Source organism: Crotalus tigris, unplaced genomic scaffold (assembly GCF_016545835.1).
Source record: "Crotalus tigris isolate CLP2741 ecotype Arizona unplaced genomic scaffold, ASM1654583v1 scf7180000017871.4482833, whole genome shotgun sequence".
Lineage (NCBI taxonomy): Eukaryota > Metazoa > Chordata > Lepidosauria > Squamata > Viperidae > Crotalus > Crotalus tigris.
Window position 1 is genome coordinate 506,927 of NW_024096690.1, and position 14,992 is coordinate 521,918.

The 14,992-nt window shown below is 37.0% G+C and overlaps 3 protein-coding genes across 5 annotated transcripts in view; 2 read left to right on the forward strand and 1 right to left on the reverse strand.

Moving 5' to 3' along the window:
- Positions 1–1,164, forward strand: part of UBE2E1 (ubiquitin conjugating enzyme E2 E1) — a 66,919-nt gene extending 65,755 nt beyond the window's left edge. For both annotated transcript variants that reach the window (XM_039343656.1, XM_039343657.1), the window contains exon 6: positions 292–1,164. In XM_039343656.1, the coding sequence (XP_039199590.1) occupies positions 292–389 (98 nt within the window). In that variant the 3' untranslated portion in view covers positions 390–1,164. The remainder of the gene's footprint in view (positions 1–291) is intronic.
- A 931-nt stretch (positions 1,165–2,095) lies between these two features.
- On the reverse strand, positions 2,096–9,398 carry NKIRAS1 (NFKB inhibitor interacting Ras like 1). 2 transcript variants are annotated; one of them, XM_039343659.1, is made up of 5 exons: positions 8,536–9,398; positions 8,010–8,221; positions 7,261–7,383; positions 6,760–7,001; positions 2,096–3,928 (listed from the first exon to the last, which is right to left on the reverse strand). In XM_039343659.1, the coding sequence occupies exons 3-5, from the start codon at positions 7,352–7,354 to the stop codon at positions 3,689–3,691; spliced, it is 576 nt and encodes a 191-aa protein (XP_039199593.1). In that variant the 5' UTR covers positions 7,355–7,383; positions 8,010–8,221; positions 8,536–9,398; the 3' UTR covers positions 2,096–3,688. The 2 variants fall into 2 exon arrangements, with proteins under 2 accessions (XP_039199593.1, XP_039199592.1); XM_039343658.1 differs by lacking the exon at positions 8,536–9,398 and having other exon boundaries at positions 7,894–8,020.
- RPL15 (ribosomal protein L15) lies at positions 8,012–11,367 on the forward strand. Its single transcript, XM_039343654.1, has 4 exons — positions 8,012–8,088; positions 9,407–9,591; positions 9,983–10,119; positions 10,956–11,367. The coding sequence occupies exons 2-4, from the start codon at positions 9,420–9,422 to the stop codon at positions 11,259–11,261; spliced, it is 615 nt and encodes a 204-aa protein (XP_039199588.1). The 5' UTR covers positions 8,012–8,088; positions 9,407–9,419; the 3' UTR covers positions 11,262–11,367.
- Positions 11,368–14,992: the final 3,625 nt, after the last annotated feature.

Genomic DNA, 14,992 nt, shown 5'->3' on the forward strand with positions numbered 1-14,992 from the left:
TTTGATGTGCATGGGCCTAACAGAGATGCAGTGTTAACTATTGTATGATTGCCAACAGTTTCAGCAAGTATGGCTATTGCTGAAAAAGCACTGTGAAGTCTAGTGGAAAAGAATAAAGGTTTGCCAACATCTCGAAGACCAGATTCCCCTTCCCATTCTTGGCCTGAATGGAAAATGTATTTAAATTCTAAAATTGTAATTAAAAAGTCACACAAATATTTTTCATTAAAGCAGTGTTCTAGGAGTCTTCATCATATCTGATCTATTACATTTGTTTTATTTATTTTGCAGCTGATCCCCTTGTTGGAAGTATTGCAACTCAGTATATGACTAACAGAGCAGAGCACGACAGAATGGCCAGACAGTGGACCAAGAGATATGCAACATAAACTGGATTTTTGTCATATCTTTGTGTTAAATCATCTGTGACAGAAAGAGCTGCTTATGATTTTGAAGGGGTGGGACAGGGAAGGGGAGAAACTGAAAAAGAGTAGGGTATTTCTATAACAGAATTTATTCAGTCTTTTATTTCCTGAAATTTTGTTGTTGTTACTTAAGGTATCTTGCTACAGTAGACAGCTAGAATGGGACTAGCATATTTTAAGACTGTCATTAGTTCAGCAATAGTAGCTCTGCTATAGCACCAAGAAGAATGTAAACTAATCTGACAATTGGATGAGGGTGGGAAAGGATGTTTGGTTGCAATAGATTAAAAAAAAAAATACAACAGCTTAATTTAGGGGTACATATATTTGGCATTTCTGTAAAAAAATTTTGCAAGAAGGCTTGCAATTTAATTTTCTTTTAACTTGATTTTATTTGTAAAACAATATTGGGAATATTTTCCCTAGGGGAGGTGGGAGTTTCATATTTAACACATCTTTTACAAGACTACCCTTTCATTAAGTTCAAATATAGGGGTGCAGCTAGATTGTCATCTCCCCTAGCATAGGGAAAATAGTTCATGCATTCATTTTTCTATGCCAAGTTACCTTTGTGAAAATAAAGGTTTTAAATGGACTTGGAGCAACCTGTAGTGAAATACCTTAAGCTGTTTAACTGTAAGGCGTGGAATAGGAGTTACTCAGTGGATTGGTTGTATGTTGTGGGCTATCTAAGTCTGCATTTGTTACTGTGCTAATAAAAATATGTACAAACCCCCTACTGATACTTCTTTCTGGAATACATCTGTTGGTTGTGTATAACACAGCGGTCCCCCACGTTTTTAGCTCCAGGGATTGGTTTTGGAACAAAATTGTCTTCCATGGACCGGAAGGGTAAGTGGTTTTGCATGTGCAACCTAGATCCCATGTATGCATAGATGAAGCTTCACTCACTCTCCCACTACATGCGCAGGCTGATTCAGTAGCGGTCCAGAAACTGGGGGTTGGGGACCCCAGTATAACAGACAATACAACCTATTCCTGATAAATGAATCATACAAAAAAAGAATAGTTTCCAGGTCACATAACAAAAAGTTACATGAAAAGACTTTAACAGGTTATGAAATTCTGGACGAGAAGGTAGACTTACTTACCTATCCAACAATCTGTTGTTTTTTGCAAGTTGGATCATCTCCTAAGTACTTAAACCTAGAGTTTCCCTAGCAGTTCAACATTAAAGCTATTTATTGTGATTTCAGGCCATTGTTGCTTGACATATTTGGGAGTGGGAATAGTTTTTCCCTTTTGTCTTAGTATCCATCTATACGAAAGTGCTAACATACTTAATATCTCTATCAAAAGAGTTCCTTTTTTCTTTTAATAGTGCCCAAAATATTATCTGAAGTGAACATAATTCAAATTGGCTTTCACTTAATAGTAATTGAAGCAGGACAATTCACTAGTGGCCCAGAATGAATAATTCTATAAAATTCATGTTAACTGTGCTTATTATGATGCTACAATTAAACCCTGTCATTCTACAAAATGCACTGAAGGACAACTTAATGAGTAAATTATATAAACAGATCAGAGCCATTTCAATGTGCAATGTAAATAGAATGAAGTCAGAATCTGTATTCAATCTGTAATTTAAACCCTAGATATTTCACCCATGTTATTTAAATTCAAAAAATGTGCTTAAAATATATACATTAGGCCTTAAAATATTTTATTCCTGGATGGAAAGAAAAGAAACTTTGATCAATTTCTATACTGCATATTTTGAGAAATTTCAGTCCAATTAGCCACCCACTTTCTAATTGAATTTTGTATCCTTGAGAATTGTAATGAAAATTGTGAAAATACAAATCTAACTACAGATTCCATTTACGAGAAGTGGATGAGAACTTGTTATATTGTGATAGCCCTTTTGAATTCTTCAATGTAGCACTGTCTTGATTTGTTGGGGACTACAGTTCCTAAAACATCCAGCCAGTGGGATTAGCCACATCAATTAGTAATTCTGGAGAATTTTGATCTAGGTTTGTGATCAGTTGCTAAAATCATCTTTATGTGATGCAGAATATAGCTATGAGGAAAAGTATAATTAGGAATGCTACTACTTCTTTTTCTAGGGAAGCTCAACTTGTACCTATCTTCATGTTATTTTTGTAAAAAGATCTTTCCACTTCCCTAGGTTTAAATTCTGTATTCATTTGCTTTTATGTCAGTATACTATTTTTAAGGCATTTAATTGCACAGCAACAATGAGTACAATTGAAATAAGAGGTAGGTTGCTTAAAGCTAAAACTGGATGGAGCAATCCTTTCCCATAGTAATGTTTTTTTCCTGTACAGACTTAATAAATTACTACTGGCTGATTTCAGCTGATATGTTGAGCCATAAATCATAGTTTATGGAATACCTAGGTCAAACAAAACACTACGCCAGAATCAAATACTCTTAACATAGTTCTGTGCTTTTCAATCACAGTAACCTTGAGATTTATGTATAATGGGAAATTCCAGAAGTTACAAATCCACACTTCTTAAAGTTGCTGAGAGTGAGAGGCCCTGCTATAGCCTTTTAAATGACCCAAGTTACTATTTTTTTTCTGGTGCTGTCCTATCCTTTTCATGAGGCTGCTGTCACTATACAGGGAGAGATATTAGTGGGCTTTGAAATTGGGGAATGGGACCAAAATTTTCCCCATGTATGTATGAAGTGATTGGAAATTATTTTTTCTTTCTTTAGCCCAATTTTTAGCAATGCTAATGATCATTGTTTTACATTACCTGAGATGAATGGCTGCTTGATGATAGAAATAACAGTGGTTCATCCAAAAGCATCGGTGCTAACAGTATTAGCATACTATAATAAAGGTAATGAAGGTGAAATGCTTATGCTTCACTCAATTCTCTGTTAGCTTCTCTTTTTCACAAGTTATTTCTCAAAGTCGTAACAATGAATAAAGCTATACAATCTATGATCAAAAAAACTTGTTCTTTCTTTTTTGAAATGCCCTTAAATTTTTTGACAAGTGCTAAGTGAAGTGGCAGTATTCCCAATGACTCTAGAATGCCATTTCTTTCTTTTTTTCTGCACTCAAGCATTCTCCAGCTTACATTCCCCAAACATATAACTGAATACAGACAACCATGATCATTTCAGTGTTTTTACGAAGTGATTTCAAATGCCATTCTCTTTGTGAAGTGTGAGAGCTGCTTTGGTTGCTCTGGAAATGAACAACTCTGGAAATGCAAAAGCCGCAGTAGATTCTTGGCCAGTGGGAAACATAAGAACTTTCAGTAATCTTCCTTATTGAATTTGAGTCTCCGACGGGAGAAAGAGAACGTCGACTTGTTCTGTGATTCGTAAAGTTTGCTTGCTAACACCACAAAGGGCTCCATCATTGTCCTTCTATCTGTTATTGTCACTTCCCATAACTTCACTGTCTCAATCCTAGCCCACTGTTGTGCAACTTCACTCTGTACTTGTCTTTCCTCCAAAAGGTCAGTTTTATTACCCAAAACAATAACTGGCCACTGCAAAGAAGAAATATAACAATCAAAATAGGAAATACGCTCAGTGATGTAAAACTTACTTTGTACCAGTTTCCAAATATAGGATAATCACCTTATTGGGAAAGGGAGAGAGACTGGGATGCCCTCTTCCCTGCAATTTAGACAGCTGCTATTATTCCCGTAGACCATGCAAAATTCAAACAGATCTATGAGCTGAATAAATAATTCTTTAGCTCCTTGACTGACTTCTGTAATGTTTATGTATATATTTTTCAATTTTATAATGCAGTAGTTGAATAGTTATATTTGAAGTAGATGTACTAAAATTGACTTGGTAATCACTAAAATCTTATTGACTACATTTCCTGTATTTTATTACTGTTATTTAAAGCATTTACATCTCCATATATATTTTAAAACCATTTATTCCTTTAATATATTTATTTTAACCATGATTATATCTAGATCCTGCAGAGGGATATGGAACTTACAGTTCTTGAGATATGCTGAATTGCAATATCCAGTATTGCCAATGAGAAAAGATGCTAGGAAATCTAGCCATAGATTCAACAGAAGTAGACCTAACTGCTATTTTTCAGAATAACGACTATGCAAACAAATACTTTTGTTATATAGGCCATCATTTGAGAAAAAACACAAGCACCTGCAACAGCAATCAGTTATTGCCAGATAAATACCATAATCATGAATACTATTTCTTTTTCTCCTTTCCAAAGGAAAGATGCTATATATCAGTAGAGGGTTAGTAAACACACAGTTCCAAATCCAAAACACAGGTAGGTAAGTGAATGGATTTTATATATTCAGTTCTATTTTAGAGTATGATTCCAAAGTTCTACTTTTATAGAACATTAGCTACCAATATTTAAACCCAGGGCTGTATTTTGGTTGCTTTTAGAAATATGTTAACAGTAGAGAAAAAGATTAGTTTGATCTAGTGATTGCAGCATCAGACTAGAAACTATTTTGAGTTCTAGGCATGAAAGCTGGCTGAGTGACTTTGAACGAGGCACTCTCTCTCAGGAATATTAGGTAACCTTGAATTATTTATCAAAATAATAAAGCAGGGGTTAAAAACTCACTATGGTCAAATAACTTCCATTGTTAGGTGGAGCAGCTATAATAAATTTAAACAAATTTAAATAAGAATTCCGTAAATAGGATCTCTGATGAGGCAATTAGAAAAGAAGCTTTATATTGATATGGTTATTTGCAGAAACATGAGAAAAATATTTATATTTAATTGTCATTCAAAAAATAAGAACTATATTAATTTAAGGTTGGTAAAAGAATATTATTGGAAGAAAATCATGCCAAGCCATTATATGGACCATAGAATTATAGAAATTAATTATTATTGATTGTTTTTTAAATACTTACCCAGACAATACGCTGTTTACCAAATATTAAGGAGATTATGTTAAAAATCAATAAAACATTTTAAAAAAACAATTGCCTAGGAAATTATAATTTAAAATATTTGGAAAATATCAGAGTCTAGGAACAGACTGAGTGAGAAGGAGAAACAACAGCAGCAGTAACTTCTTATTTAGGACTACTGTATAAAAGGGAAATTAGATTAGGCAGTTTTTACCTTTCCTGACAGGTGGATCCTACAAATTACAGAATGTGCTGACTAGCTCTCAAGTTACCTCAGCTATAGATATGATGTTATACAGAAACAGAAATTAACAGATCCCAATTACAGAACACTGAAAATCTACTGTCTTTTTAGAGTCTCAAGACATAATTAAAGTCATACAGATAGTCCTCTACTTACAACCACAATTGAGTCCCAAATTTCTGTTGCTAAGTGAATTTTGCCCCGTTTTATGACCTTTCTTGCCACAGTTGTTAAGTGAATCACTCCAGCTGTTAATTTAGTTGCATGGTTAAGTGAAATTGGCTTTCCCATTAATTTTGCTTGTGAGGAGGTTACACACTGCATCATAAATATGAATCAGTTGCCGAGCATCCAAATAGGGATGCTGCAATGGTCATAAATGAAGAATGTCATAAGCATATTTTTCAGTGTCACTCAAACTTTTAAGTCACTAAACAAATAGTTGTAAGTTGAGGATTACTGTATACTTTTTAAATAACTTACTATTATAATGCTACATTCAGCTCATGAAATCAGCAAGCCAAAATATTACACAAATATTTCCTTTGCAACATCTAATGCTATGTAACTGTACCCACCTGAAAACTTGTTTTAGATGGTCCCAGATGAGGTTTTTTGCCTGTATGTATTTTGTCAAAAACATTTAATCTCACTCGGAGCTCAATATCTACAATTTATTAAATTTATTACATATGCCTTGTGTGTGTGAAATCATTTAGTGAGGCAAAATAGAGAATCCTAGTAGCTAATACTTAGGGGACTTTCACCTTAAAGACTCACATAGAAATACTCCAAATTATGAACTGGATTTTGTCTAAATTAAATTGCCTCTTATGACAAGCAGTAGGACTAAGTCACCTATCCATTTCTAATAGTAGTACCATGGTTATCCAATCCATTTCTTCTGAGGGAGACTCTTCTAGAGAGATTGAGAGGCAGAAAGGTCAGGAAAGAAGAGAAAGGAAAATAAAACCTGTTAAGTTAAGAAGGAGTCTACTTAGATAATACTGTATGTCATCCAGGCCAAGCAAGTCTTGATAGTGAGAAGTGGAGGTGCTTCAACCCATAATCTCTGACACATTCAAAATAGCATGATGACTAATAAGCAGTTGGAAAATAGTTTAAATAATAAGCTCATATAGTTTTATGGAACAAATACTAATAATACTGCAAATTGACTGAAAAAATAAAAGGAACAGTCTTTTACCTCTTTCTTTTCTCTAAACTTGTCAATCTCCTTTTTGAGCCAGTTAACTTTCTCAAAAGATTTCAGATTATTTACAGCATACACTAGAACAAAGCCATCTGCCATACAATAATAATGTTTCGGGAAATCATCTTCTCCTTCCAGTCCTTGGGTGTCATACAAACGTAATTGTTCTTTTAGTCCTTGGTCTGTTTCAGCCACAGCAACATATACATCTCCCATAGTTCTGCTGTATTCTTCACCTAGTTTTGTTTGAAATAAAGAGCAACCATTTTTTGGGGGGGAAAAAAATTCGAACATTGTTTTCCACAAGCTAGCTTTGTTTAGAAAAATGTCTACAAGGGATATCTAATTCTTTAGATCTTCTTAGTTTGCCTTTTGTGGAAAACGTAATTAACCTATATTGATTAGTGCAAATGTGTTATATGGATCATTTTACATATATTTATTAATTATTAAAGTGGTAGTTACATTAGACAATAAAAAATAGGCATATCTTACCAATAGTATGATTACCATACAGAACTTGTTCCAAGATGGCTGTCTTTCCCACTGAACACATTCCACAAACCAACACTTTGAAACCCTTTCCCATCTTCTTTCAGATTATTAGCAATCCAGAACCTATAGACCAACCAGAATAGAAGTTATTTTTGTCATTTCATAGTTTAAAGATAAAAGTATGCTATTGCTCTATATAACTGAAGTTGAGAGTCGATCCCTTTTAAAATTACAGGACAACTCTCCTAAGAACTTAAGATTTCTGGAGGAACGAGCAAAAGTTTTCTAGAACTACTTTTTCCATTTACAAAATATAAGCTACTTTGCACAAAGTTAATGAAACTGGAAGTTATTTTTTTCTAAAGAGCAACAAATAAAAAAATTTTAAATATGAAAGAATTATTCTGTGTTTGACTTTAACACCATGAATTCTGGAACAACATTGGAATTTAATTTAAAACAAGAACTCAGCCATGATCTTCCCATCCAGCCCATTTCATAGATCGTATGGAGTAAACCATCATGACGAAAGAGTATTTCTAAAGCAGTCTATCATTAATAGTCCCAAACTGTGATTAAGTAGAATCTTTTCTAGGATAATTTCCACATCTAGATGACTTTAAATCAACATAACTAGTAGAGAGCGGCCAGTCAAAAGTCACAGTGATCAATTTCATCCCATAGCGTGAAAGTCCACGCTCTAATAACATGTGTTCCCTATGAACTACATTTCCCAGCAAGCATCTGACCGCTGAATCTTCCTGCCGCCTCTGTTGCAAAGCATTTTGGGAGAGAGGCCTCTTCCTTTCCGGCTTCGAGCGCTTTCTGGTAAGGTTGCTTGTGTTCTTTCTGCGGACGGTGTATCCATTACCATCCTGCAATTTGGAGGTTCTTTGCACCCATTTGCTCTAGATTCTTATGGATCGAGGCTTGGGGAGAGAGGATGATTATGTTTGGGTAGCTGTGGAAGAAAAAGAGGGTTTAGGGTCTGGTTGGCAGGATGGCGTCTTGGGCCCTTTGCTACCGGACGACATGGTCAAGTTTAAAAAGATGAAGGATGAGAATGGAAACGAAAATAAATATTTGAAATGCTGGGCTCCTCTGGCATCGGGGCTTTTCTTACAGCTCAGAATTATGGTGAAAATCGAGCGATGACGGATCATGCGGTCTTTGCTCAGTGCAAACCTATTGGGGGGGGGGAAGAGGAGGAAGGAACTCGTAAATAGTAGAGCAGACTTATTAATTTGTTTACACACGCACACCTCTTCCTCTTACCGTGTCCCGACAACAATCCTGTGAGGTGGATTGGGCTAATAGAGAGTGATTGGCCCAAAGTCGCCCAGCTGGCTTTAATGGCTGAAGCTGTATTTGAGCTGAAGATTTCCTGCTTTCTAAGCTGGTGCCTTAACCATTAGGCTCCCTGCACGAAACCTGAGTTTCAGTGGTTTTCTATTCAAATCTGACTAATAGTCAAGAGGAGGGGACTGCTGTGAGCGTTAATGAGAATAAAAAATAGAATTGAAATAGAAAATTAAGAATAACTCCCAAATTGGCAGACTTGTTTTAAGGCTTTCTTTTTAGGTAGTACTGGTAAATGATGTAAAATATTCCTGCTTGCAATATTTAGATAGTTTCTGTCAGAAAAGATTATCCAAGCAATTGGTACAAAGCAGCAACCTATGTTTTTGAATAAAGCTAAAACCTAGAGAATTTGAGAAAAAATGTTACCTTATATTGATAAAAACATATTTGTGTATATGATACATATATATTCATGTGTGGTTTTGCGTGTATGGTATATATAATAAGCAGTAACAGATTGAAATTTTATCATGGACATTAGCTTCAGAAGCTGATGGAAGAAGGCAAAAGTTACGACATGCAAAACATGTTTTTTTATTTGACATATTTATCTGTCAGACTGAAGTTAAAATTGCTTTTATGTGCCTTCTTACCAGCACATTAGCAGAAAAAAGAAACACAGCATCCAAAGAATAATGGTATATTTTTATGGATTTACTTACTAGTCAGTTTTATGGAATTTACTTTTAGATACTTGAGAGCATTATTCTTTTAAAAGAGTCCCTTTTAGTATATGCCTGTTATTAAAGAAATATGATGTAACATAATTCTGCATTTTCTTTAGTAGGTAAGTCATAATGGGTGCCTACAAGTATATCCAAGAATTATGGAGGAAGAAGCAGTCTGATGTAATGCGTTTTCTCCTGCGTGTCCGTTGCTGGCAATATCGCCAGTTATCGGCACTTCATCGAGCTCCTCGCCCAACCAGACCAGACAAAGCCCGCAGGCTGGGATATAAAGCCAAGCAAGGTAATGGGAACATTTAAAGTTTTCTTCCTCTATATGTTTTATTGCATGCTTATTACATATATGGAGAAAAACCGATCTGATACAATGCTCACTACAGGGATTATTATTATAAATTAACTGGCACCTAGTTATACATCCAAAGAGGATAAACTGCAGGAAACACCTGAAAAGTCAAATTGATAGAAAGGAAGCTTATGTAAGGCAACAAATCTTAATATTTTCTTTTGTCTATATTATATGAATCTAATTTCTGTCTTTTTTTTGTTGTTGTTGCTGCTGTAAATCATCTCAGATTAATAAAATGGACATACGTGGATCAAAAATACAGAATAGCCAGGTAGCTTGGAAAAAAGTTTTAAGATTTTTAGAATGTTATTTGTTTCTGTTGTAGGTTATGTCATCTATCGCATCAGAGTTCGTCGTGGTGGTCGTAAACGTCCAGTTCCTAAGGGTGCTACTTATGGAAAGCCTGTGCATCATGGTGTGAACCAGTTGAAATTTGCCCGGAGTCTGCAGTCTGTAGCAGAAGTAAGTAAATCTGGAGAAGAACCATGTGAAATTTTAGAAGTCTATGATCTATAGCATAATATATTAAATTATGCTATATTAATATTACAATGTAATGTAGTCTAGCATATATTAAACTACTAAGTTCAAGTAATGAAAATATTCCAAGTGAGTAATAATGATGGTGTAGTGTTTCCAATACTAGATAGAATGTCTATAAACAATATTGTGATAAATAACTCTGTATAACCATTTATATGAAGACATTGTTTCTGTGTAAATACAACTGGATGTATATAGCAGTACAGAAATAAATTGGAAATGAGATTAGAAATGGATTTAATTAAGTCAATTATTCTTGGTGGGTTGAATTTGATTTTAAGGATTATCTGTATTCCTTATTTTTTCAGGAGACAGTTAATTCAAATGCTGTTATCAGTTCACATGAGAACTCTCCCCTTAATGCAGAGTTCTGGCTCGTGGGCAAACCAATATGTTTTGAATTATATAGAAAACCACATTGAGCAAATGAATGTTTGCAGGAGGCTGACATTATTTGAGCAGCATTGTTTGGGAATGATAGTTTACTAATGAGAATAGTTATTACTAATATCTGAGTAAAGCAACTGTTCAAAGCATAGCATTTGTGGAATCAAAATATTTAGAGTCGGGAAAACATGAGAGATGGCCATTGAGGAAAATTAAATGCTTACATGTAAAGAAAGGAGATATTAAATTACCTGTAAGTACTTTTGTCTTTATATACTATTTTTTTTACATCAAGTTTCTCAATCTGATTTCACCTGTATGCTATATATAGGTACAGATACATATATTTAAACTATTTTATTTTTTAGGAGCGTGCTGGCCGACACTGTGGAGCCTTAAGAGTGCTGAATTCTTACTGGGTGGGTGAGGATTCCACATACAAGTTCTTTGAGGTCATTCTGATTGATCCTTTCCACAAAGCTATCAGGCGCAATCCAGATACGCAATGGATCACCAAACCAGTTCACAAACATAGAGAGATGCGTGGGCTGACCTCTGCTGGCAGGAAGAGCCGTGGCCTCGGCAAAGGCCATAAGTTCCATCACACAATTGGTGGATCACGTCGTGCTGCATGGAGACGACATAATACTTTGCAGCTTCATCGTTATCGCTGATCCTTTTCATGGAGACAGCATAACACTTTGCAGCTTCATCATTATTGCTGATCCTTTTGATTTTAAATGTATTACAATAAAAAGTCAGCCAGAGATTTTACATTTACATTGCTTTCTGTGGTCATTGAGGTGAAATTGGAATAAAGAGGTTGAATCAAAGCAGGGGTGTCAAACTCAATTTCATTGAGGGCCCCATCAGAATCATGGTTGCCATTGGGGGACTGGTTGGGTGTGGCTGGCATGGGCATGGCCAGCTCCATGTCACTCGGGCACCTTTGCGGGCCTGGGCAGGAATGAGGCGCATCCGAAGGTGGGGAAGGGTGGGTGGGATGGGTAAGCACCAGGCATGGTCCACTGGAGGAGCCTCACTGAGCCTTAGGCTGTGCACGGGGCCCCTGGACAGTGGCATAGACTGCCCAGAGCCCTGGGCAGCAGAGGTCAAGTGCCCAGCCCAGGCCCTTGAGCTCCCACGGCATCAAGACCCCACAGCCCTACCTAGCTTAGCCACACTTCCCTGAAGGGGCGCCCAGCTGCACTTACCTCCTCAATGCTGCTGCTGCTATGCTCACTCTCCTTGGCAGGTTGCTCATGGTGGGTGCAGGAGGACAAAGTGTGGGTCAGAGGGAGGCCCACTCCTCCATATGAGGAAACCTGGCTTTGTAACCAAAGTATTCTCAGCAATAGGATGGGAGACCACCAGGGAATGGCAAAAGGGCAACAGGGCTGCTGGTGGCCAAGTGCTAAAGCAGGACTTCCCTCAGACCCCCCTCCCTTTCTCCCTTCTCTTTCTTTCCTTCCTTCCCTGCCTCTCCTTTTCATTCCCATCTCCCTTCCCTTACTTTTTTCCTGTTTCCCTCCCCTCCTTCCTCCCCGCCTTCTCTGTTCCCAGGAAGGGACGAGGATGGGGAGAGGTTGGCAGCACTGCTCTCAAAAAATAAGAGTTGGAAGAGACCTTTGAGGTCTTTAGTCCAAGCTCCTGCTCAAGCAGGGGATGTATACCTTTCAGTCAATAGAATATCCAATCTACTAAAAGCCTCCAGTGGTGGAGCATCCACAACTTCTGAAGGCAAGCCTTTTCACTGGTTAGTTTTCACAGTCCTTAGTTCTAGGCTGGTTTTCTTTTTGATTAGTTTCCATCTATTATTTGTCTTCTGATGCTTTGGAAAATAGGTTGATCCCTTCTCTATGGCAGGCCATCAAATACTGGAACACTGCTATCATGTCACCACCCCTAGTCCTTTTCACTAAGCTAGACATACCCAATTCCCACAAACATTTGTTGTATGTTTTAGCCTCCAGCCCCTAATCATCTATGTTTACCATCCATTTAGACCAGATGGTCCCCCTGGTTTGGTTTATAGAACAGTGGCCACAAGCAAAGCCTTCTCAGAGACGGCACCCCCATTATAAAACTTTCTCCCAAGGAAAATATGAACAGTGCAACCCTCACTCATTTAGGGGCAACTCCAAACACACTGTTCAGCCTGGCATATGTAAAACAACACATTTTATGGTCAAACAGCAGTAAGTAAATTACTACTACTATTTTTCTTAAAATACATACTTTTAATATTGTTTTAAGCAGTGGTTGTCAACCTATGGGTTGGGACCCCATTTGGACCATTTCACGGGGGTCGCCAAACAATGCAGTCCACATTTTTTCCCCTTTTCCTTAGCTGTGCTACTCCCTTGTCTATTGGCTTTTGAAAGCCAATAGAATAAACTCTCTTGAACAGAGTCTAATTCTATTGGCTTTCAAAAGCCAATAGGAATTGTCCAGGCTGTCTCTGCCCTGCTGAGCCCGCCAAAAGTCCCATTCTGCAAACGGTGCTGCACCAGTTGAGTAGTCCTCGACTTACGACCGGTTGAGGGATCGCGGCATTAAAAAGGTTGAGAACCACTGTTTTAAGTAGTGCTAGTGATGCTTTACAATAGCTGTCTTTGAGAGTTTTCTTGTAAACCACCCTGGATTTCTCAGAAACTTTTAATTTCAAATTAGATGTTGATGTTGAAAACTCTCAAAGACAGCTATTGTAAAGCATCATTGATTTAATAAATTAGGCAGAAGAAACAAATGTATGTGTATGAGAAAGAGAGAGAGATCCCCTTTTTGTAAGTTTGCTGGCTCAATCTCTCTCACACACACACAAATGCCACACAACACAGGTTAATAAAAAAGGAGGGAGAGAAAGGTGGAAGCTCTCCTTTTTTGTAAAACCTCAGCTTCCTCCTCCCCTCCCGGCTCTCTCTCTCTGTCTCTGTCTCTCTTACACACACACACACACACCCTTTCTGTTTTCTCCTCATCCTTTTCCTCAGCTACACCTGAATGAGTAGGAGGAAGTTAAAAAAAAGAGAGAGAAGGAGTGGAAGAATGGGGGAAGCTTTTTTGTAATACCTCGGCTTCTTCCTCTTACACTCCTGACCGGGCCTGACGGGGTTAAGCTGGGAGGGAGGGGCGGGCTAAAGCAAATGAACTGCTGCTGCTGCACAGAGTGCTGGCTGTTTCCTGCACATGCTCCAAGGTAACCAGCTGGGGCAGCGGTGGGCTAGGGCAGCGGGGACCGGTCTCTTGCCATTTCTGAGACAGCCCCGGGGGGCCAAATCTGGGCCCTCCCCAGGCCACATCTGGCCCGCGGGCCTTGTGTTTGACATGTCTGAATCAAAGCGTTCTCACTACAGCTTCTCATCCATAAACATTGAATATGCAACAGAAACTCGCTTGTAATTAATAATTTTGATTGTAAATTTTGAAAAAAGTTGAAAATAAAATCTGCACAAAAATTGGAAAAAAATGCTTTGCCGTGTAAACAAATAGCAAATTTTGGAATTAAATTATTCCAAAAGTGGTTTAATGAAGATTGATATAAATTTATTTCATTAGAGGTTCGGCTCTATTTTGTAATAATTTATATAAATTGTGATAATTTCTGGAAGCGGAACATTAGATATACTTTGTTCACAATATATTTTGTGAGTAGACATTAAAAATGGTTAGTCAAAAGTGGTTTCATAATGCACCACATCATGTTTAAAATCACTGAATGATTACTTGCTCCTAAGCCAATAATTCATGCTAAAATTTTAATAATCTAGTCATAGTTGCAGTCACAAAATGGTGAATCCCTTTAAATACAGGTAGTCATTGACTTACAACCACAATTGAGCCCAACATTTCTGTTGTTAACTGAATTGTATCTTATTTTACAATCTTTCTTGCCACAGTTGTTAAATGAATCAGTGCAACTGTTAAGTTACACAGTTGTTAAGTGAATTTGACTTCCCCATTGACTTACGTTGTCAAAAAGTGATCTCATAATCCAGGGAACTAATACGGTCATAAATATGAGTCAGTTGCCAAGACTCTGAGTTTTGATCACATGACCATGGGGATGCTGCTAAGCGTGAAAAATGGTCATAACTCACTTTTTTCGGGGCCATTGTAATTTTCATCATTAAATGAACGTGAGTCGAGAACTACCTGTATTTAAATACAAGGTTTTAGTTAAATAGATTATTATGTAGGTGCTTTCTCTAAATTACATCTCATATAACTCCCATTATTTTTTCCAAAATAGTACACCTAATTCCAAACAAAAATCTAAAAACTATATTGTATTTAACTTATTGACAAATGAGAAAGGGCTGAGCTGTCCCATCCATTTGCATGGAGAACAAAATGAACAGTTAGAAAATAATACCTAAAGAGCATAGTTTGTACAGACCATCCT

Excerpts from the sequence above, each read along its gene's own strand:
- RPL15 (XM_039343654.1), top strand. The coding sequence starts at position 9,420 with ATGGGTGCCTACAAGTATATCCAAGAATTATGGAGGAAGAAGCAGTCT. Across the intron at positions 9,592-9,982 it reads GGGATATAAAGCCAAGCAAG|GTTATGTCATCTATCGCATC; the intron begins GTAATGGGAACA and ends TTTCTGTTGTAG. Across the intron at positions 10,120-10,955 it reads GTCTGCAGTCTGTAGCAGAA|GAGCGTGCTGGCCGACACTG; the intron begins GTAAGTAAATCT and ends TTTATTTTTTAG.
- NKIRAS1 (XM_039343659.1), bottom strand. The coding sequence starts at position 7,354 with ATGGGAAAGGGTTTCAAAGTGTTGGTTTGTGGAATGTGTTCAGTGGGA. Across the intron at positions 7,002-7,260 it reads GTATGGTAATCATACTATTG|GTGAAGAATACAGCAGAACT; the intron begins GTAAGATATGCC and ends AAACAAAACTAG. Across the intron at positions 3,929-6,759 it reads AGTTTAGAGAAAAGAAAGAG|TGGCCAGTTATTGTTTTGGG; the intron begins GTAAAAGACTGT and ends TCTTCTTTGCAG.